The sequence below is a fragment of the Neomonachus schauinslandi genome, chromosome 12 (assembly GCF_002201575.2).
Source record: "Neomonachus schauinslandi chromosome 12, ASM220157v2, whole genome shotgun sequence".
NCBI classification, from domain to species: Eukaryota; Metazoa; Chordata; class Mammalia; order Carnivora; family Phocidae; genus Neomonachus; species Neomonachus schauinslandi.
This window is the reverse complement of record NC_058414.1, coordinates 14,399,394-14,421,281: the sequence shown is the minus strand read 5'-3', so window position 1 is coordinate 14,421,281 and position 21,888 is coordinate 14,399,394. Positions and strand designations below refer to the sequence as shown.

Here is a 21,888-nt window from a genome sequence, read left to right as displayed (position 1 = left end):
CACAATTTACTTATCCATTCTACGAATGATAATATTTGGGTTGTTTCTAGTTTGGAGCTATTATGAATTAAGCTACTATAACACTCTTCTATGTATGTTTTGTGTGTGTGTGTGTGTGTGTGTGTGTGTACATAAGCACTGCACTCACTTGTCTTGAATATATACCTACAAGTGGAACTGCAGGCCACACAGTATTTCTCCTCGAAATATTAATGGGAAAACAAGTATCCTTCTTCAACATGCAGAATGATTTGTTTGGTTATTTCTTTTACCTCATATGTATTTAAAGTCAAGTCAGACAGCCTCTAGCGCAATGATTCCAACCCAGCTCAAACAGCAGAATCCCTTGGGAAACTTTGTTAGAAATTCCTCCATGCCCCCACCCCCTGCCAAACAAAACTACCAGAATCAAAACTATAAATGCAGTGTATGGGGTGAAGAGATACTGCTTGAGGAAATAAACACTGTGCAAACGTAAGATATTATCATCTAATTTTAATTTGTTTAAATTATTCCCACTCAGAAGTGAAAACTAAAGTCAGGAGTATTTATTCATTAATTTTTAAAAATATTTGTTCACTCTCGCTGCATTTCTAATGAAGAATAAAGTTTTGGAATAAAATGGCAACCATTCCATTCAAAGAAAAGCAGCAAATTCAAGTCATAATAGTATTTTTAGAATTGAAAGAATCCTTTTTAAAATGGAGTGATACAGAGCCCCACAAAGCAATCACATCATCAGAAACAGGAAAATAAAATAATAGAGGAAAAAACTCGGAGATGAGAAGCTGCAGACTAAGGTTCCTTTCAAAAGAGGACAGTATGAAACTTGTCACCTGAAAGTCATATGCCTAATATGGAAATGTTCATGAAGAAGCCAGGGTCTCCTGAAAAACTTTTTCCATAGAAGACTATCAAATTCTTTGAGAAAGTAAACAAAATACCATCAAATCATCTTCCTCTCCTGCCAGAAAAAAAAGAAAAAAGGTAATGGGGAAGGCAAGGCTCTAGAGAACTTCATTTTCGAAGATGTCACATGGGCAGACTGGGGGGGACAAAAAAAGTGTGGGCAAATTTAGGGGGGATGATACCATAAATTACCTGAAAGATGATATGGGATATACTTGATATAAAATTGACATCAGAGAGGATATAAGTGAAGGCTTATACTGTGCAGACACAAAGACTGAATGAATAAATGAGTGAATAAACTCCTACAGCATTTTTCTTGGTTTCTCTTTTGGCAATGGATCCAGCAGGTAGGCCCATGAACCTCAGCAATGAAGCACTGCAATTTCTATACAATATTTAAAAGACTTCTTTAGAAAGCAGAGTGTCACATAATCCTCTACCTAGAGCAGGAAGTTCAAGAGACCAGACAGGTGAGATTTTATTGGGTTGTTTCTTGTTTTGTTTGTTTTTGTTTTAATGGTGAGGAGCTACAGGTAACACCACGAAAAAGAGCTCTTCCCAGCATCAGCTACACGTTTGAATGGATGGCAATTGAAAGAACAAACGTTTAAGTCACCAAGATGGGTGTCCAGGACGTAGATGGAGGGTCCAACTTATATTCCTCTTGTCTGAAAGATGCTGAAGCAAAACAAGAACCCACAATTTGGGTATTAGTATAATTCGTGTGCGCATGTCCCTTCCTGGACTGTTCCCAAGATTCTGTCAAGACTGAGTGGTTCAGTTTCTTTTAAGTAAAATGAAGCAACCTATTCCTTTCATACACAATGTGCCGACTTCAGAAACTATGGTCTCCTTTATAAACTATACCAATACCTTCTAACAGCTCTTTCAACAAGTGCTGATGCTGTCTTTGAAAAACTAATGCCTGCCCCCTAAAATGAGCACCCTGTTCACTCCGAATGTTCACATGCACGCAACCATGGACGCTCTTGAAACCTCCAACATCTTAAACACCAAAACCAAGCTTCAAATTCCACATTTCTTTCATCCTCAATGATTCCAAATCACAATTAAAAAATTAAAAAGCCTAGCTCTTTACTTTCAATCAGTATAATCCCCCAAGAATCCAAGCATCAAAACATTCACATAAAATAATAGCTTTCTATATTTAAAAGAGATAAACTGAACCAGCAAGGTGATCAATCAATCTTCAGTTACATTTGGCATCTAGAGAAGATGGTGGGGCACGTATTTACAATTGACCAAATGAGGGGGCTTCACACTTTAAGGATTTCACAACTTCCTCTGTATGTAAATTAGGACCAGTACTCACTAATAAAAGCAGTACTTTTTCTTTTAATAACAATTCACCTAGATATTCCGCACTGTTCTAATTTAAAAAGAACACATACAGAAGTATTTTAAATACTCCATTTAAAGTCAAATGGATGACTATAATTAACTAAAGAATTACAATTCAACAGATTTATAAAAATAAATTTTTAAATGGTGTTTATACATAAAGATACAAAGTCAAAATATAAAATGTATATATATATGCCTATATATATATTTATAGACCTTGGCCGTTTTATGTTCACCTTTATAATTTTTATCATATACTATAAAATTCAGAGTTACATCCTAAGCACTCTGATTGAATTAATAAAGGCTCTTTCTTTAGACTATTACAACAAACTGCTAAAGCTAATATTGTAAAGCATAAATTTTCAGCATGAAGTCTAGTTCATACATTATTTTATACTGTATACTTACTACATCAAACTTCTGAGTGATGTTCCCCTGGACATCAAGTAAATAAACCTTGCCATAATGGGTGCCCAGTGCCAAAAACTGCAAGAAGAACAGTGGGGTCAGTTTATTCATGTACCATTAATACACATTTAGTAATCAAACCATTTTCAAAGTCAAGACTCTGAATGTGTAAGTGGTCCGCAATGCCTTGGAAGATACATACTCCTTGGAGAAGGCTTGTTTCCAGCTTCAGGAAAATAACAGAGCAGGGCCTACTTTATTGAGAGAGTGCGAGCTGGCTGTCAGAATGACTCATGAGGACCCTCATCTGCTGACAACTAATGGTGTGTATGCGGTCTGTACACAATGCCTGATGGACTAAGGCTGCAGATTCCAGTGTAGCTGGGAAAGCACGACCAACCTACAGTTGAGTTCGAAGTAAGAAGGGAATGATTAACCCCCCCATAATTTATGGCAAATGTGTAAATCTGTGCTATCATTTAAGTTTAACAATATACACATGCACAAATGACAAAGTATGATTTTTTTTTTTTTTTTAGAAAGGGAAATCTAAGTCATGCTGAGAGATGAAAAAGCTTGGAAGTATTTATACTATCAGTTAGCATTTAGATGCCTCTATAAAAGTTAATGTATAATACTGAGTATAAATGTTTATATTCTAATGCAAAAAAATCCTCTTCTGTCACAAAATAACTGCTAAGCTACATATTCATTTTATGGTATGAAATAGTTCGTATCTCCCACTGTTTCTTTAATTCTTTGAACTAACCCTAAACAAACATGAAGAAACTTTAGGACTACCTGAAATATGACATGAGATTTTTCTTCCTTTTTACTTCTTTCAGCATAACTCAAATAGTTCCAAATTCTATGTATTTCATTGCATGTGAGCATGCTTCATTGCAACCTATAATGAAATGCTCAAATTTACAGGCACTACTAAGCGTTTCAGTCAAGCAGCACAATCTTTATAAAAATAACCTTACAGAAAGTCAAGATTTGAAAGGATTTTATTGAAATGGAATTGCTTAAAATGAAATTTCAGTCCAGGCACTTAAAATATGAAGCTACATTAAAGAGAAGTCACAAAAAGGGAAAGAAGGGGTTCATTAGAAATTCATCCCCTGCAATGCCTTTCACTCCTGCAAGGTTGCCTTTTTTCAGGAAGAAAAAAGTCCCCAGGGTAAAAAAATCAATACTGGTTAATAAAACATCAGGTGTGCAGACATAACTAGGTATGACGATTCCAGCACATAGGCCTGCCTGAATGCACCGGGTGCCATGCCGATTACTCATCCAGGGAAGACAGCAAGCCTGCTGGAAACGGGATGCCTGGGCCCTGCAAAGGAAGGGGCAAGAGGTAATTCTAGGGGGAAATTAGTCTGAATATTTAAACCAAACCGGGATGTTGCATCCAAAGAAAAAGAACATTCTAATCAGAAACAGAGGACTCAGATGGCTCAGATGGTTGTAATTTTTTTTTTTCCACAGTGACTCTGACAGTACTTGAATTAAAAAAAAAAAAAAAAAAAAAACCCTGCATAATACTAACTAAAAACAAATACTCTGCCTCTTTCTGAGGCTATGATAAAACAATGAGTCTTAAAAGCTCACTGCACCCCAATTATTCGATGGTATTGATTCTCCTCATAAATACCGTGTTTAGTTTGTTAGAAAAGTAAAGGGGCTTGGATCCTAAAGGTGCTTCAGTACTGGGTGATTCTCCAAAGCCACTGTGAAGGCCATTCTTGAACTTCCAATGATACTTTGTTTTATCAAAAGTTTTAAAGCTTCTATGCAGAGTACCCAAATATTAATTCCTTCCCTTTTTCCTTTTTCAAAATTACTAGTTTGACTCATTTAACATTTAAGATGGAAAGAAAACACAAAATAATTATTTTGATTTTATAGTTTCAACCTGAAACTGTAATTACTTTATGAACCAAAAATCCAGTGGTTTCAGGGTGCCCAGGTGGCTCAGTCGGTTAAGCGTCCAACTCTTGATTTCAGCTCAGGGTCATGAGATCCATGCACTGGGCGTGGAGACCACTTAAGATTCTCTTTCCCTCGCCCTGCACACCCCCCACCTCTGTCTCTCTAAAAAAAAAAAAAAAAACAGTGGTTTCTATGACAAGTTACCTTTTGTTTACTAAAACATTTCATCATTTGGATTAAATTGTTGCTGAGGCCTTTTAGAAATTAATAACTTCACTGCTCTTAAAAAAACAAGTTTGATAAGACAACTGTACAGCTCTTAGAAAATTTAACTACTGAAATTATTGATGAGTCATACTTTCACTTGCTAATAGTTTTGATTATTCAAAAATTCAACAAAAACGGGCGAAATTGGCCACAAATCACAAAAGTAAATTCAAATCCTTTCAGTGCGACTCTTTCTGGCCTTTAAAAGTCTTGAGCTTTTGTAACTATTAAATTTTTTTTTTAACCTGAGAACACTTAAAATCCAGGATGGGCAAAGAACAAGCATAATTTAATTAGCCCCCTTCATGTTTAATTACAGAAACTTGACTCCCTTTACAAAAGTACCAGATGGACGCCCAATCCTTCTGACCCATCCCATCCCCTGGCATAATTACTCTGAACGAGTGGACTTTGTGTAAGTAAAGAAGAAGTGACAAGCTTTGGACACTATGAAGGAAGCAAGTAAGAGCACATTTCCTATGTGAGCAGCTGTATAGTATCACCTATGTTCCTCATAGCGTTTTGTTGTATTCAAAACATCAGAGTAGGGAGTGCCTTTAACTACACACGAGAAACTAAGTCCCAGGAGTTGATGTGACTTCCCTGGAAACGGTCCATCAGTGGCAGAGCAAGGGCCTAAATTAAGAGCCAAAATACTCTGAACTGGATCAGAAGCCTCATAAATAGAAACATGGGCATCAGATTAAGAGTGTGTGTTCCAAAAGTCAGCACTGATGACAATTTCCACTGTCAATTTCCTTGACTGAGTTGGTTTAATTATGGTGTTAATCAAGTTTGATCCCTGGGCAGGCAAACTGTGTTCTCCATTTCATCTGTTCAGAGGTTCAACCATATATGCTTAGACAATAAGCAGGTATTACTTAAAAAGGGTGATGGTATAATAAAGGAGACAGATTAAAAAGACTGATTAATTAAATTTAAATTAAAGAGTACGCTTAAAATGGCAGCATCTCTAAGACCCTATGGAACATGGCCGATGTCAGCTATGCTTAACTCTCAAGGAGGAGGTAGACAGTAGACCCTGAGGCAGATGGGACAGGCTTGTAGTAGAGACCATTTTAGGCAGAATGGATAAAACTTGCTCAAAGGCATGGAGTCACATAAAAGGCAGAACAAAGTTAAGAAACAACAAGTGGTTATATATGGCAGGAGCATCCAGTTTGTGCCCAGGGGAAGAGACAAGTGATGAGTCTGGAAGGTCGGTTAATAGGAAACATCTGAATATTTATGGAGATGAAAGGTAGGAGAGGAAAAGGGTGTAGGAGAGGGTGTCCAAATCACGAAACATCAGGAAACCCAAGAATTCTAGGGAGGATTACATGATCAGATTTGAATTTCTGGAAGATGACTTTAATAGAAAGGAGTGTTGTGGCTGGACCAGAGTGAAAGCAAATCTGCAAAAAAGTAGATTGCCTGGCAAGGTGTGTGTTAGTTCCAGGAGAAATGACAAGTGTCTGAACTGAAAGATGACGGCTCAGGATGGGAGTGGGCTCAAGCAGCTGAGATGGGGTAGAATCGGGCAGAAGGGACACTGTGAGTAAAAACAGCCAAGAGCTGCTACCAGAACACCACCCGTGCTGCAAAAAGCGGGAAGACATAAAGCCAATTGCAGGAGAGGGCAAGATCTTAGGGGGGTTTACACACCACAGTAAGGAGCTTAGACTTTATGTAACAGATGGTGAAAATCACACAAGGGTTTTAAACCTGTACTTTCAACAGATCATCCTGGCAACCAGGTGGCAGAAGGCTTTAAAGTAGAAAAATGAGAGGCCTGTGAGTGCAGTCAGGGGAAGTGAGAAAATCATCAGGACTTAGGAATGACTGGCTGGAAGCAAAGGAAGAGTCAGCTTTGGTTTAGGTGACAAAAGAGACTGTGATGCTGCCAAATGGGAGAGATCAAAAACCGATGAGAGATTAGAGATGGAAAAGAAGATGCATTCGTTATGGGTGTGCTGAGTTTCAGGCACAAACAGAACAAAAGGAAGAACTGCTTAAGAGGCACGGGGATAAAGAAGCACACTACTCTGGGGAGGTGTCAGTGTGTAGGTGGTCGTAGGAATTATGACATTTAAAATGAAGAAAAGTACAAACTAAACAGAAATGTGGACAATGGACCAAATCCTGGGAAAACCAACATGTGAGAGAAAGGTGGAGGTAAGGAGAAAGTGAAAGAACCAGAAAGGGACCACAGAAATGATCGAGAGAATAATAAAAGAATGGTGCCGCAATAAAAACGCTTTAAGAAAGCTTCTCTCAAAGCTTTTGTGTAGAAGGAAAGGTGAGATCCACACTTTTGAAAGCAGCAAAATGTCAGATGATGAATGGACAGACAAAACGTGGTATGTCCATACAATGGAATACTATTCACAAACAAAAAGGAGTAAAGTACTGATCCAGGCTACATCACAGGTGAACCTCAAAAACATTATGGTAAGTGAAAAGAAACCAGACACAAGAAACCAAAAATGTATGATTCCATGTTTATTCAATATCCAAGATGGGCAAATCTACAGACACAGAAAGAGATTTGTGGTGACATGGGGCTAGGATTAGCATCACTAGGAGAGGAGCGGGGAAATCAATAGCGGTGCAGATCAACAGCGGACAGAAAGACCTCTGAACAGGACGAAGAAAGCCTCCCGTGGGGAAGGATGGGCATGGATCCAGATGAGTTGGGAAAGGGGTCAGGAGCCGAGGCTCATCATACCTGAGAGATTCGATTTTCTTAATTATATAGAAATGGTATCCTCAGAGTGAAGGGATAGTGGCTGAGAAGACAGACTGAGAACTAAAGGAGCTGATGATGAACAAATCATCAACAGTGTTTGTAGTGGCTTGAGGGGCACGACAAAGGACAGGGACGTAAGGGAACTGAAGACACTGGTAGAAGATGAGGCTAGCTAACCATCTGACAGACACAAGAAATTAAATAAAGAACAGATTCAAGATCAGAGCTCCCTCAAGTCACAAAACAGGATTAGTAGGAAAATTAACACAAAGGCTTGAAGGATAAAAGGGGTCACCAGAGAGCAGACTGAAAGATCCTCAAGTTCCAGGTACAGACGCCATCCAGATGTGGACTTAACGGTGGAGAGATGAGACAAGGCAGAGGGAAAGGCCTGCAAGAAGGACGGCAAGGCCAGTCTTCAGTGAGTGAAGCAAAACGAAGAGGAATTTGGGACATGACAGCAATGGGAGCAGGAAGATGGCAACAATGGGAAGGGATAGATGGTGGTACATCCTAACAAGAGGTGTCCCGAAGGAGGGGGTGTCTGGTGAAGCAAGAGAGAACAAACGAACATTCTGTTAACATGGTGAATGAATACAGGAATCTGTTTACAGCGGAATGAGACCTGAAGGAAAAAGGAAGGGTAGGGACAAGGAGGAGGATGAGGCAACACTGCTGGTAACACAGGATAAAGCCAGGAGATGGATCAGACTTGGGAGGTTTGCCTCACTCACCGGGCCCATTGGGAAGAAGAGGGCAATGATTCAAACGGCCCGTTCTCCAGTACTCCGCTTGCAACACATTTTGTTTTGGTCCAAGAATAGGCTAAAGGTGCTGTATAGCACTTAGGCTGGACTCAAACTTGGTGGGGGTTTTGTTATGGCAAAGATTAAAATGTGGAATATATTAATTCATTCATAGGTCATACAAGTAATCATTCGGGGCCTTTCTACTGATTCCTAACACTTCCAGTGTAATCTCTTCTGCTCTTACGAAAGCACGGAGGACTAAACCATTTCCAATCTTAACACTTCCCAACTCTACTACTTATGGTTTGAGGAATTTAAAGTGATAGAGTTGCCAAAAACTACTTGCCATAAATCTCTCACATCTATCTAAATTCTACATGATACACCCTTGCAGTGTGTGTGTGTGGGGGGGTGTGTGCGCAAATACATACATATAATACTTTCGGTTGTTGTTTTCATTCTTTTGTTGGAGATGAAGAAGAAAGGAAGAGTGGGAGGGAGACACAATTACTGGAAAAAGCCAGCACCAAGAGCATCAGGACTCCAAAGTATAAACAAACTTACAAGAGAAACAACTTACAGAAGAATCCTCTAGAAGGGCTATCTTACCTTGTCGTGGACTGTCATGCAGCTAGCTGCATCCTTCTGAAGGATTTCAGTTACCCCATTGGAAAGCCTTTCATACTTCAGTTTGGGCTCCTCTTCACTTTCTTCTTCCTGCACGAAGAGCAGAGAAAATGACAGCCATCACAGATTCATTTGAAATAGTAAGACCCAAAACACATTTCTTAAGGGGAACCCAGAGGTGGCTTCCTCGATGATTGTCAATAACTACAACTACAGCTCAAGGTTAAGATCTTCAGGTTTCATTTTCCAACTGGGTGTATCAGCTGCTACAACTTCACCAGTAGAATACATTCAAAGGTTGAAAACAGGAGTATACGTTCTTACTGCCAATAGTATTCAACTTTGGCATATTAAATACAAAACTATCTGGCCACATATGCCAATAAAAGATGTGTGGGCAAAATACTTGTCAGTTTGACCTCACGGACATAAAACACTCACAGCAGGGAGATAGGAATACAATAAACCTCCAAAGACATGGATTTTGTATCTCAAGACTATAAATATTTTTGTCAGATTTGAGAATATCTCATTTTAGTTAGAAAAATATAATTACAAAAAATCAAAGAAAGAAAATTGTAAATTTTATATACAACAAAATGTATTTATACCTTCAGATAAAATATAATATTTATTTTTCAAAACTTATAATCCATGATCATTTGTTAGAAAATGTATTGTTTACTTTCATCTGAATAAACCTATGTGTTAAAAATTTCTTTTTCTTAAATGTATTAAAATTTCTTAATCATTTTGTATGCATTATTACTAACTCTGTATGTTCAACCTCACTGTTGATACAGCATACCTTATCCTATCCTTAATCCTCACAGTTATGGAGTTAAGTTAGGAACCTATATTGACTGTGAAGGCTCTGAATTAAATCAAGGATAATTATAAAGATTATTACAATGATTCAGATACAGATGTTATTTTACTGTATCAAAATGTGATGAGAAACGATAAAATGTGCATGTACCAACAACTGTGGCAGGATAAAGCTGGCCAAAATAGAAGTTCATAAACATAATCTACCCAGTGACATTCCCTTCAAAAATAACTGTAGAGTCTTCACTTCCCAGCTAACATTCGAGTAGCGTGAGGCACGCCAATGCACCCACCCAGAAAAACTAGAAAGCCTTAATGAAATACACAGTAACAGTCAAAGGCGTCAGTGAAAGGGCTGCTGAAGCCACCACCTGAGTTAGAAGGACCAAGGTTCCAAGGTGGTGGAGAAACCAGAGAAAGCGTGGGGAGGTGAGCTGCCCATGCACCAGCCACTCTTCCTGGAGGTATTTACCAATTCAGGGTGTAGGACAAGAGGCTGAAAACCCAAGCTCTGCCTTGGAAGATGGCCACTGCTGAGGGTAGGAAAAGCAGCAAACCTTCTCGTACTCGTAGGGCTCGAGTAACAAAACCGGCAGCTTGAAGGGCTAAGATCCCAGTGGAGGAGAGAGGCGGACAAGTGGGCTTGTTACACAGCCACTTTTCCCCATAAGACAACTGCTAATTTCCAAAGTAATATGGGGCAAGAGGCTAAAAAGCTAAATAGAAAGCCTCAAAAATGCAAACCAGTTGCCTCGGTGTGCTGAGAAGATAAGAAATAGAGTTCAGGAATTACCAACAAATGAAATCCTGATGAATACCACAGGCTAACTGGAACTCCTGGTCCCCAGGGGACACACAAAAAAAGTGCTTACCAAGACTTCAATCTGTCTCAGACTCAGTTCAACGCCTGACTGGATTAAGGTACGTATGTAACCCCCAACCTACCTGTCCAGTAAAGGACAGGGTGACTCCTGAGAGAAAGAAAACTTTTTAGAGTACAAAAACTACTTGGGCCTCTACCATTTTCACTTACAATACTAAGAATAAAAAATAATAAAATCAGTTAAAAAAATCACCAGGTATACCACAGGACAGGACCAAGTAACTAAAAGTCAAGGGGAAAAAAAGACCATAAAAACAGACCCATGGGTGACCTGGAGTTAGCAAAAAGGGCTTTAATAAGACTATGATTCATATGTTCAATAAGAGAGAAGACAGATGAAAAGACAGAAATTTTCAACAGGGAATTGTAATCCATAAAAAAGAAGTGGAAATTTTAAAAGTGAGAAATGTCACTGAAACCAAGAACGCAACAGATGGCTTAGCAGAAGACAGGATTAGTGAAGTGTAAAACAGGTCAAAAAATATCCAAAGGGAAGGCAGAGTAGAAAAACGGATGAAAAATACAGAATAGGAGATATGTGGAACACAGGGAAAAGGGCTAATGCTTTTAATTACAGTCCTAGAAAAATAAAAATGGGGGGGCAGGAACAATATTTAAAGAGGTTAACAACGGAGAATTTCCTATAACTGACAGACATCATCCCAGGAATTCAAGAAGCTTTGTAATCCCAAGCAAGATAAATATGAAGAAAATCACACCTGGGTACATCATCGTCAAAGAAAAATTACTCGTAGATATTAAGTGCTGGGCCTGGTGAAGATTCTGACTGACAGGACACACCAGGCAGAGATGCAAACTCAAATGCCAAGAGAAGTCTTTACCTCTGGGGCACAGAACTGCATCATCGCATGTAAAGGATGATACTCATCAAACACCATGAAGCAGACTTAACATCAGATCCCTCCATTCTCTTGACTTTAAAAAAAACAAACGCTGGAGAGTTAAATATAATTATTCCATTTTATAGATTTTTAGTACAAAATGATGATCAGAAATTTTAATTTCATCAAGACACATATACGAAGCCAAAATTCAAGTTGTTATGAATGCCCTAAAGTTAATGATTGTATAACACACTACCCTATTGCCTATGAAAATGATGCTACAAATCACAACAGAAAATAAAGCTACGAAGCCTCCACAATTTCTATGCCTACAAATAACTATGAACTGTGTGATCAATAGGAAATGTTTAAAAATGTATTTAGCAGGTGCATTAGTTATCTACTGCTGCATACATATTATGCCGAAGTTTACTGATTTAAAACAATAAATATGTATTATTTTAATTTTAACTATTAAAATATGAATTTAACAGTTCTATGGGTAAGCAATATAGGAGGCTTAGCTGGGTGGTTCAGACTTAAGGTCTCTCACAGGGATTCAGGCAAGATGTCTACTGAGGCCGCAACCATCTGAACGCTTGACTGGGGTTAGGGTATCTGCTTCCACAATGGCTCACTCAAATGGTAGGTAAGTTGGTGTTGGATGTGGATAGGAGGCTTCAGTTCCTCACTTCATGGACCTCCGTGTGGGTTGCCAGAGTGTCCTCAGAACATAGAAAGGGACTTCCCCCACAGTGAGTGATCCAAGAAAAAGCAAAGTTGAATATGACCTAGCCTACACACTTCTGCAGTATTCTATTGATCATACAGGTCAGCCACAATTCAGTGTGGGAGGGGAGGTCACAACAGCAGGAATAATATGTGAGGATCATTGGGGGCCACTGTGCAGGCTAGCTACAAAAGTCTGCTTCTCCCTCTCTACCCCACCCCCTGCTCGTGCTTTCTCACTTCCTCACTCTCTCTCATAAATAAAATCTTTAAAAAAAAAAATCAATATTCCATGTCTCTGATGAGCTACCAAATTTTCTTACCCCAGTATATAAAGCTATTAGTTGTTTATTTAGCAAGAGCATTAAAAATCAAAAATGATGGGGGCGCCTGGGTGGTTCAGTCGTTAAGCGTCTGCCTTCAGCTCAGGTCATGATCCCAGGGTCCTGGGATTGAGTCCCACATCGGGCTCCCTCCTTGAGGGGAAGCCTGCTTCTCCCTCTCCCACTCCTGCTGCTTGTGTTCCTGCTCTCGCTATCTCTGTCTCTGTCAAAAATCAAAAATGTTGTATTCACTGCTAACCTTCTAAGAATAACTTTAAGAACAAATAGCGACAAAAGGAAGTTTAACAAGCATGGTTATCTAAAAGACCTATACTTTTTGGGGCACCTGGATGGCTCAGGTGGTTAAGCATCTGACTCTTGATCTCAGCCCAGGTCTTGATCTCAGGGTCGTGAGTTCGAGCCCCACATTGGACTCCACATAAAAAATAAAATAAAATAAAATAAAATAAAACAAAACAAAATACCTATACTTCTTTAAAAAGATAATTGATGATAATCAACCCAAGGAGCCATCATATGTCAAAAGTGACCTGTTGTTAAAAATAGTGAATTAACCACGTCTAAAAAAACCTACAAAAAAGAAAATTACAAAAAGCAACAAATAAACACTTCTACTTATGGACCTACAAGCAAGAAACGGAAATCCTTACAAAGTTAACATTAAATGTGGCAAAGATGACATGTGCCTTCTGAAGTAAATGTATTAAACACAAATTGAATCCTGAATGCTAGTCTTTATAATAAGATACCATATGTTGCTCAAGTCTGGATATCAAATGTGCATCCAATGTGAAAAGTTAATTCTAGCCTCTTGACTGTTTTGCATAAAAGCACTCATCCACGGACCATTAGATAAAGTTACTGTAAATAAGGCTTGCCTGTCTTACTTATAAGTGAAAACTAAATAATTTCTCTCACATAAATATACAAAAATAAATACTTTCACAACACAGCTCACTGAAGCATTCGTGCTAGGCTTCAAACCATAAATAAAATGAAAACTCCGATATTAGGCACTTGATGTAGCATTTCATGCTTTTCTGACAGGTATCTTTTATGTTAAGTTAAAAAGCAGGCTAAAGGTGAATTTTTAAGGCTTTTTTTTCTGCTTGCTGTAAACAAAGAAAATGGAAAATGATTCAAAAATACAATTCATGGAGGTTATTCTACTGCTGCAGACTATATATCACATTTTAAATACAATTTAAGAAAAAAAATCAAGCAGATTTAATATAGTTTCACCTTTAAAAAAATTTAAGCAGAAAGGTTTTGTGCAGTTTTAATTTCCATGGAAAACAACCTAGTGTTAATAAAAGGCAAATCAATAATTTTTGTTAAATTTTAATAATCTTGCAAACCTACAAATAAAACCATCAACAGTCTGAGTTGACATGACAGTTAACTGCGTTTCTATGACAACCTAGTGAAATAGTACAAGTCTTGACTTGCAGCTAAGCGAAGATATGAACAGAGTGACATTTACCCATACAAGAAAAATTTGCAGTTTTCCTTTAAAAAGAATCAATTCTTCAACTAACATGGATTTTCACTAAGTGTAGAGCACTTTTAATTAAAGTCCTTTAAACCATCCTATGTAGGATTCTAAAACACTATCTAAAAATAAATTCATATCACAGTCATTCCTATAGAGTTTTGAACTTAAAAGCAAAAAAATTACTTTTGTGGATAACAGATTAAGGCAATTAATTTCTGCCTGAAAAACTATTTAGTAATTTGTCACTAACACTGTAGGGTAAATTTTCATGGCATAAGTCCTATCACCTAACTTAGATGTGTACACCCACAAGAATATTGCACTTTTCACCTGATAATTTAAAATTCATGTACAAGAAAAAACTTTTTTGGTGTTTATAACCAATTCTTCATCCTCTTTTAACTTTCTCCATATCTTTCACACATCAGTACATTTTATATACCACTGTTACAGTCCAAAGGAAGACTTGAATTTTACTTTTAAAAAATGTGTGTCACATGAATTCAGGGAGTTAACGAGAGATCGTTACATTTTTTATTGTTACTCTTAATACAGAACTTAAAATTTCTGGATACTATTTCTTTATTAAATGCACTGTTTTTTTATGTTGTTTCTTTTTTTCCCCCAAAATAAAATACGAGAAATACTGAAAGGGAGAGGTGAGCTATCTTATAAGACATGAGTTAAGCTAGTGGAAAATACCAGCAGGTGAGCACTCCCTAACGAATCACAACCTCACTCTACCAGAGATGGCCTTTATCCCATCCAGGTTCACCTATGAGAAAGACCTCAGCTGAACATTCAGGAATTGTGATAAGATGAATGGTTTACTTGGCCTCATGTCACCACTGCATCTGACGAGGGGCAAATCTTTTTAATATCCAATTCTTTAAAGCCAGACACAATAGGAACACTACGAACATCAAAAAAAAAAAGTCGTTTAAAAAAAAAATGCAGTCTGAACTTCCAGGGTAAAAAACCAAGTGTTAATAAAAAGCAAAAGAATCATCAACCATGGGTATGAAGGTATAAAAGAAAAGCCAGAACATTCTCTATAGAATTCTAATTAGCTTAAGGGGAACTGAAATATTCAAAACTGGTAGGCACCTTTGTAAGTTTGATACTTAAAAAGCTACTGAAATCTAGTATCGGAACATTTGAATTATAGAAAATCTGTATTTAAAAAAATTTTTTCTTTACAAAGTGAATTATTTGTGTTTTTTTGTTATTATTTGTTGTTTGGTGGGGGTGGGGGAGAGAGGGAGAAAGGAGGAGAGAGAAAATCCCAAGCAGACTCCGTAGACCCAGCACAGAACCTGACATGGAACTTGATCTCACTACCCTGAGATCATGACCTGAGCCAGAATCAAGAATTGAACACTCGACCAACTGAGCCACCAGGCGCCCCAAATAATTCACTTTGAAAGAAGCCCCATGACATACTGAAATCTTTATGATCACTATTTAATAGAGAAGACAGAGGGAGAACAGAAAAATAAAACAGTTGAGTCAAATACAAATAATTTTTTTTTAAAAAAGTGTAATTCAAACTATACTGTAAGTCATTCAAAACACATAATTTGAGTCTCAAAAACATAACTAACAAATTTTTAAGAAACAGACTTATTCTATTCACTACAACAGGGTATTATCAACAAAGTCAAGAACTATATATTTTATTGTGTAAATACGCCTATTTGAAACTATAATGTTATCAGTAAACATACATACATATACATGCACATTACAGGACATCCCCAAATACATCATGTCAATCTTGAACTTCACATGAAAGAATAAAAGAGATCTATGATGAGAAAAAACTGCATAAAGACCCTGAACATAAGATTCATAATTAATCAAGGACTAATGATTCCAATGAGCCCTGTTTTGCCTACCACCCCCTCCCCACAAATGAATGCTACCTCCTTAAAAGGGCAAGTGCAACCATTAATTATTGTAGGCTAGAGTTCTATTACAGAAAATAATTTTCTTTACACAAAAAGATGGCTGGGTAGGAAAGATGGCTTTATATATCCTTCCAAAATGTCAAAACATATCAAGAAAACTACATAAACAAGCTGAAAGAGTAACTTCTGGTTTCCATTAATAACACAAGGTATTATAGCTGCCTCAATGACCAAACTTTTTAAGAAAGTGACATGGAGATAATGGAATTCATCCACAATAAAACAACTGTGGTCAAAGCTCCCAGGATGCCTTTCCATCAGACTGGTGACAGAGAAGCAATTACATTCCTACATGAATGCAAATTATGTTGTTAAATTTTGACTTTCAAGTAATACTGCTATTACGGAAAACATATTAACCAAAGAAAAGTACCTGAAATTAGAGCTGATAAATATAACCTAGATGACATGGGTCTACTTTTTCATCTAGATAATTCACAATGAGTCTATTCATATCCATATATATTTATTTTATTTATTTACTTTTTCGGAGAGGGAGAGAGGAAGAGAGAGAGGTGGGGAGAAGGAGAAGGAGAATCGTTAAGCAGGCTCCCACACCCAGAGTGGAGCCTGACACAGGACTCGATCTCACAACCCTGAGATCATGACCTGAGCCAAAACCAAGAGTCGGACACTTAAATGACTGAGCCACCCAGGCACCACCATATCCATATATTTCTAAAAGCATAAAATATATATGGTTACATAAGGGGTTCTCAAACCAAGGGTAATTTTATCCCCCCAAGACATTTATTTGGCAATGTCTGGAGCCATTTTTGTTATCACACCTGAGTGGGAGGAGAAAGTGCTGCTGGCATCTAGTAGGTAGAGGCCAGAGATGATGCTAAACATCCTACAATGTACAGGACAATCTCCCAGAACAAAAATTATCCTGCCAAAAATGCCAACAGTCCCAAGGTTAAGAAATCCTGGGTTAAATAAATTTCATAAGATTAAATGTTATACAGACATTAAAATCTATTTTCAAAGACTTTTAATAACAAAGGGAAGTATTCTTAAAATGTCTTATTAGTTGAAAAAGTAGGTCATAAAACCTGTTTTGCATGATCCAAATTTTATCGAACAAGTTTATGCGGGGGGAAAAAAATCAGAAGAATAAGCAGCAAAAGAGTGACCTTCCTAAGCTTCAGTTTCTCATCTGTAGACTGGGGGAATGACAGCATGACCTACATCACAGGGTTGCCACAACCATTACAGAAAATAACAAATAATCACTACTGTGAGCTATTGCCAATATTTTCTATCTTTCTAAGATAAACATGTATTACATTTATTATAGAAATAAATGCTGTTTTTGAAGCCATTGTTCAACATCCTCTTCAAAACTCTATCTACTGAACTAAGATTCTTATCTCTTAAAGCTGCTTTCCTTACCGTAACACTCCGAGTGGAAAAGAGAAAAAGTTGAGCCTCTAATAATTGAAGAGCTCTACTTAAGATTCACAAGCTATGCAATCTTCATAAACCCTGGTCTCTCCTCTGCCCTGTAGCAACAGAATTTCATGTTCAATTCAGGAAAGAAAAAAATAAGGTGAAGGTTCCCATGCCCTGAGCCACATACCATAAACAGGATCAACTCCCATCATTTATTTTACATTGGGAAAGCGATAAGACTATATGGCAGGGGGGGAATGAAAAAAGCAAATAAGCTTTTCATTTCCTTCCAGCCATATGGAATAACCTCACCAATCTTCAAGGTATGCCATTCAGGTGGACAATTTCCGCCACTAAAGCCAACATAACCCTCTTTTCCTTTCTTCCCAATATCCCTTGGTGATCACAAGATCCTGAGAAGCAGGGTTTATGCCTTTTCATTGTTCTGAACTTCACCTAACAAAACTGTGGGTACCTAATAAAGACCAGTGAAAACAAAAGTACGTGAGATACCAGCAGACCGAGTTTAGTAAGAAGCTTTTCTAAGACGTTCTCATTTAGATTTCCACTCAGGAAAATCCAAATCATAAGCTATCAGCAAAAGGAACTGCAGAGATCATCTAAACTATGTGTTATTTTATAGACGGGAAGGGGGGTGGGAGGGGGTGGAAGGAGCCTGGGAGGTAGAGGCACTAAACTGAGGGAAGGGAATAGCTATTCTGAAACAGCAGAAATTAGAATTATAATCGTACAGAAATGAAGCTCTACCATCTAATTACAATAGCAGATAGAGACCTTACAAACTCAATTTTCATGAAAAACTTACATTTATAATTTATATACTTATTGTTATACGGACAAGGAAAATGCCCCAGTCCCTGAGATTATTTTATGCTTTAGAGGACATTAAATACTTCTCAAACATCTTTCAATTGTACACTCCATATTCCAGATGCAAAGAAGCACCCTGCTGGTCACCCCCAACCAAAGTCTCAGACAGCTTCTCAAAAATTTCCATGAAGAGGTTGACGGAAAATAAACAGTTTGTGTAAAAAAAAAAAAAAAAAAAAAATTTCCATGAAGAAACAGATAAAGATTAAAAACCTACAACAGTAATAACAATTAAGACAAAGTATTAACCAGAATCAAGGACAAACTGATACATATGCTGAATATGAATGTGAGTTCATGACACGCCTTGATTTGCTTCACGGAAATATAATCTGAACAAAAGTAAAAAGATGCTTTAGCTCACCCACCAACCCTCCACGCCCGTGACCCAGAACCTGTCCCATTCAACCAGATGCCAAACCCACCCTTTAGGGACTGTCTTCTCCAGGAGGTGACTGCAACCTCTGCCCACTATCTCTCCACACCTGCACTTTCAGCCCTGGCCACCATCTGTCCACATCTTTCTCCTACTGGCAGAGACCAAAAGCTGCTAATGTGTGGCAGGGCATTATTGATGGTCCGAGAGTCCCAGCCGAAAGTACTGCAGGACCAAGAGAATGCTGGTAGCAGGAAGGGGGGCACTGCAGGGAACCAGAGAACATTCAGAAAGGTGAAAAGTAAGACTGCAACAGTAAACCAGAAAACGGAATCATTAATAAGTCCAAGGGCTAGCACTTTTTAAAGACAATAGAATAAGAGCGCCTGGGTGTCTCAGTTGGTTAAGCGACTGCCTTCGTCTCAGGTCATGATCTTGGAGTCCAGGATTGAGTCCCGCATCAGGCTCTCTGCTCAGCGGGGAGTCTGCTTCTCCCTCTGACCCTCCCCTCCTCATGTTCTTTCTCTCTCTCTCTCTCTCTCTCGCGCGCGCGCGCGCACGCGCGCAAATAAATAAATAAATAAATCTAAAGACAATAGAATGAGATAACCACAGAATACACTGAGAAAATAAAAGTCATCCCAGTACTACCAATCTCCTGCAGAAGGGCATCTGGCCTAGACTGTTTTCGCATGTTCTATTAAAAACCCTCAAACAGAAAGTCCCTAAGCTATTTAAACTGCCCTATAATAGGGAAATAATAAAAATTACCCAATTCATGGTAGGGGCACCTGGGTGGCTCTGCCGGTTAAGAGGCTGACTCTTCACTTCCCCTCAAGTCATGAGATTGAGCCCCACACTGGGCTCTGTGCTCAGTGGAGAGTCTGCTTGAGGAGTCTCCCTCTCTCTCTGTCTCTGCCCCTCCTCCCGCTTGCATACACATGCCTCAAATAAATAAAATCTTCAAAAAAAAAACAAAAAAAACAAAAAAAAAAACAGGTAGCATAACCCTGACACCAAAACTCCCAAACATCATAGGGGGAAAAAAAAAAGTTGAGTCATCTCATGTCAGTACTTAAATGTAAAAATTCTAAATAGAATATAATAAATTAAACCCCAGCATGTATTAATAGAAAACTTTTAAGATCAAATATTATAAAAATGCAAAAAATGGATATTAAGAAATCTGATTTTATCATTTAATAGGCCAAAGAAGAAAAATAGAACCACAATGACAGATACTGAAATAGCATTTATAAAGTTCAACCCTCATTTCCGAATCTTTAAAAGAAAAAAAACTTTCAGTAAATAAAAAGGTTTCTTTCTTGAAAAGCTGAGAATGAATATTTGAATCAAAAGCCAACATGACACTTAACAATGAAGAGAAGCAAGAGGAAACTCACAGGTGTCTATTATCACTTTATTTTTCACAACTGATTTATAAGTTTTAGTCAAGGTAAAAGACAAGACAATGGAAAACAATGTACCCATTGTTGATGGTCTTAATTAAAGATGATATGACTATAGGAAAAGAACAAAACTCTTAAGGCTTGTGATGATTAATAATTTTGTGTCAACCTGACTGGGCCATAGAATGCCCAGATATTTGTCAGTCATTACTCTAGGTGTTTCTATGAGAGTGTTTTTGGAAGAGATTAACATTTAAATTGGTAGACTGATTAAAGCAGATTGTCCCTCCCAATATGGGTGGGCCTCATCCAATCAGTTGAAGGCCTGAATAGAACTGACCCTGGGCAGCTTTTTTTCCAGTATTCAAATCTGAACTGAAACACAGGCTCTTTCTTGGTGTCGAGCCTGTGAAACCACTGGCTCTCCTGGGTCTCCAGCTTGCTGACTCACCCTGCAGATTTGGGGACTTGCCAGCTCCATAATCACATGAGCCAATTCCTTATAATAAAGCTCTTTCTCTCTCTCAGATCCCACTGACCTCTTGGATTTTCTCTCTCTCAGAGCCTGCTGGTTCTGTTTCTCTACAGAACGCTGACTGATACGCAACACAGCTCCTGCCAAGACAGAGAGCTTGTGTGGGCTGCTGGCCTCTTCCCCCAAATCAGCCCTGAAGATAGTATAAAAGAGCAATTCCAGAACTTAACAGCCCCAAGTGAGAGACTCTGGAGGCAACTAGAATCATCCGGAAGGGGGAGCTGTTTACACATAGCACTCACCTCTCCCCAAAGTTGCCTCTGAGGTTTTGCTACCCCCATTCACTAGAGAAATGGGCAGCAACACCTCCGCCCCTGCCCGGGTGAGTATGACCAGCTATACTCACTCTTCGTCTTCTATCCTCCCCCTACCAAGTGGAGATTAACTCCTCCCAGCGCTGCTCCCTCCAGCCGATCTGCCTCAAGAACACTTTACAAGGACTCAGAACACTCACAGCACAAATTCCCACATTGAAACATATTTTTCGGAAGCATTCACAGAGAAAAAAATCTAGAGGAGGCTGTAAGAGATATGAAAAATAGGAAATAATGAGAAATGAGAACAATCTTGGTAAACTTCACTGTCATTTAAAAAAAAAAGAAAATCATCCAAATCTAATTACCTCTTTGTTTTATAGTACTTCAAAAACTTAAGATACATTACTTTTGATTTTGCCACATCGTTAAGAAAATGTTTTCAAACACATCCAAGTGTGAATACTGTTATTAGGAAACAAAGGGGGAATGGAAGCCAGCAAACACCTAAAGTAGCTAACCCTAGAAGCTGGAGGAGGGTCAATAAAGGATCTCCAGACTCAGAAGGCACTTTAATACCAAAAAAATGAAGCAAGCCACTCCCTCCCATTTACACAGGGTAACGTACTGATAGGAGCAGGGGGGCGGGCAGAAAAACGATCCAGGGCACTATACTGCTATTCTCTGCCCCTATTCTCCACCACATACTCTCCACCAAGCCTGGACCTCAACCCACAGTTTTCATAGAGTGAGGGGCACGGTGGTGAGATCACAGGGTAGTTACCTAAAGTGACATCACCTGTGCACCAGAGGGTCCCCACTAGTTTTCTAGAGTGGCGCCACCCGTGCACCAGAGGGTCCCTACTAGTTATCTAGAGTGGCGCCACCCGTGCACCAGAGGGTCCCTACTAGTTACCTA

General features: G+C 38.5%; 1 protein-coding gene across 2 annotated transcripts in view; it reads right to left on the bottom strand.

Annotated features, from left to right (window-relative positions):
• VPS41 (VPS41 subunit of HOPS complex) overlaps positions 1–21,888 on the bottom strand; it is a 181,563-nt gene that overhangs the window by 135,729 nt on the left and 23,946 nt on the right. For both annotated transcript variants that reach the window (XM_021703650.2, XM_044919922.1), the window contains exons 3-4: positions 8,998–9,105; positions 2,689–2,766 (exon numbers count right to left, since the gene is read on the bottom strand). In XM_021703650.2, the coding sequence (XP_021559325.1) occupies positions 2,689–2,766; positions 8,998–9,105 (186 nt within the window). The remainder of the gene's footprint in view (positions 1–2,688; positions 2,767–8,997; positions 9,106–21,888) is intronic.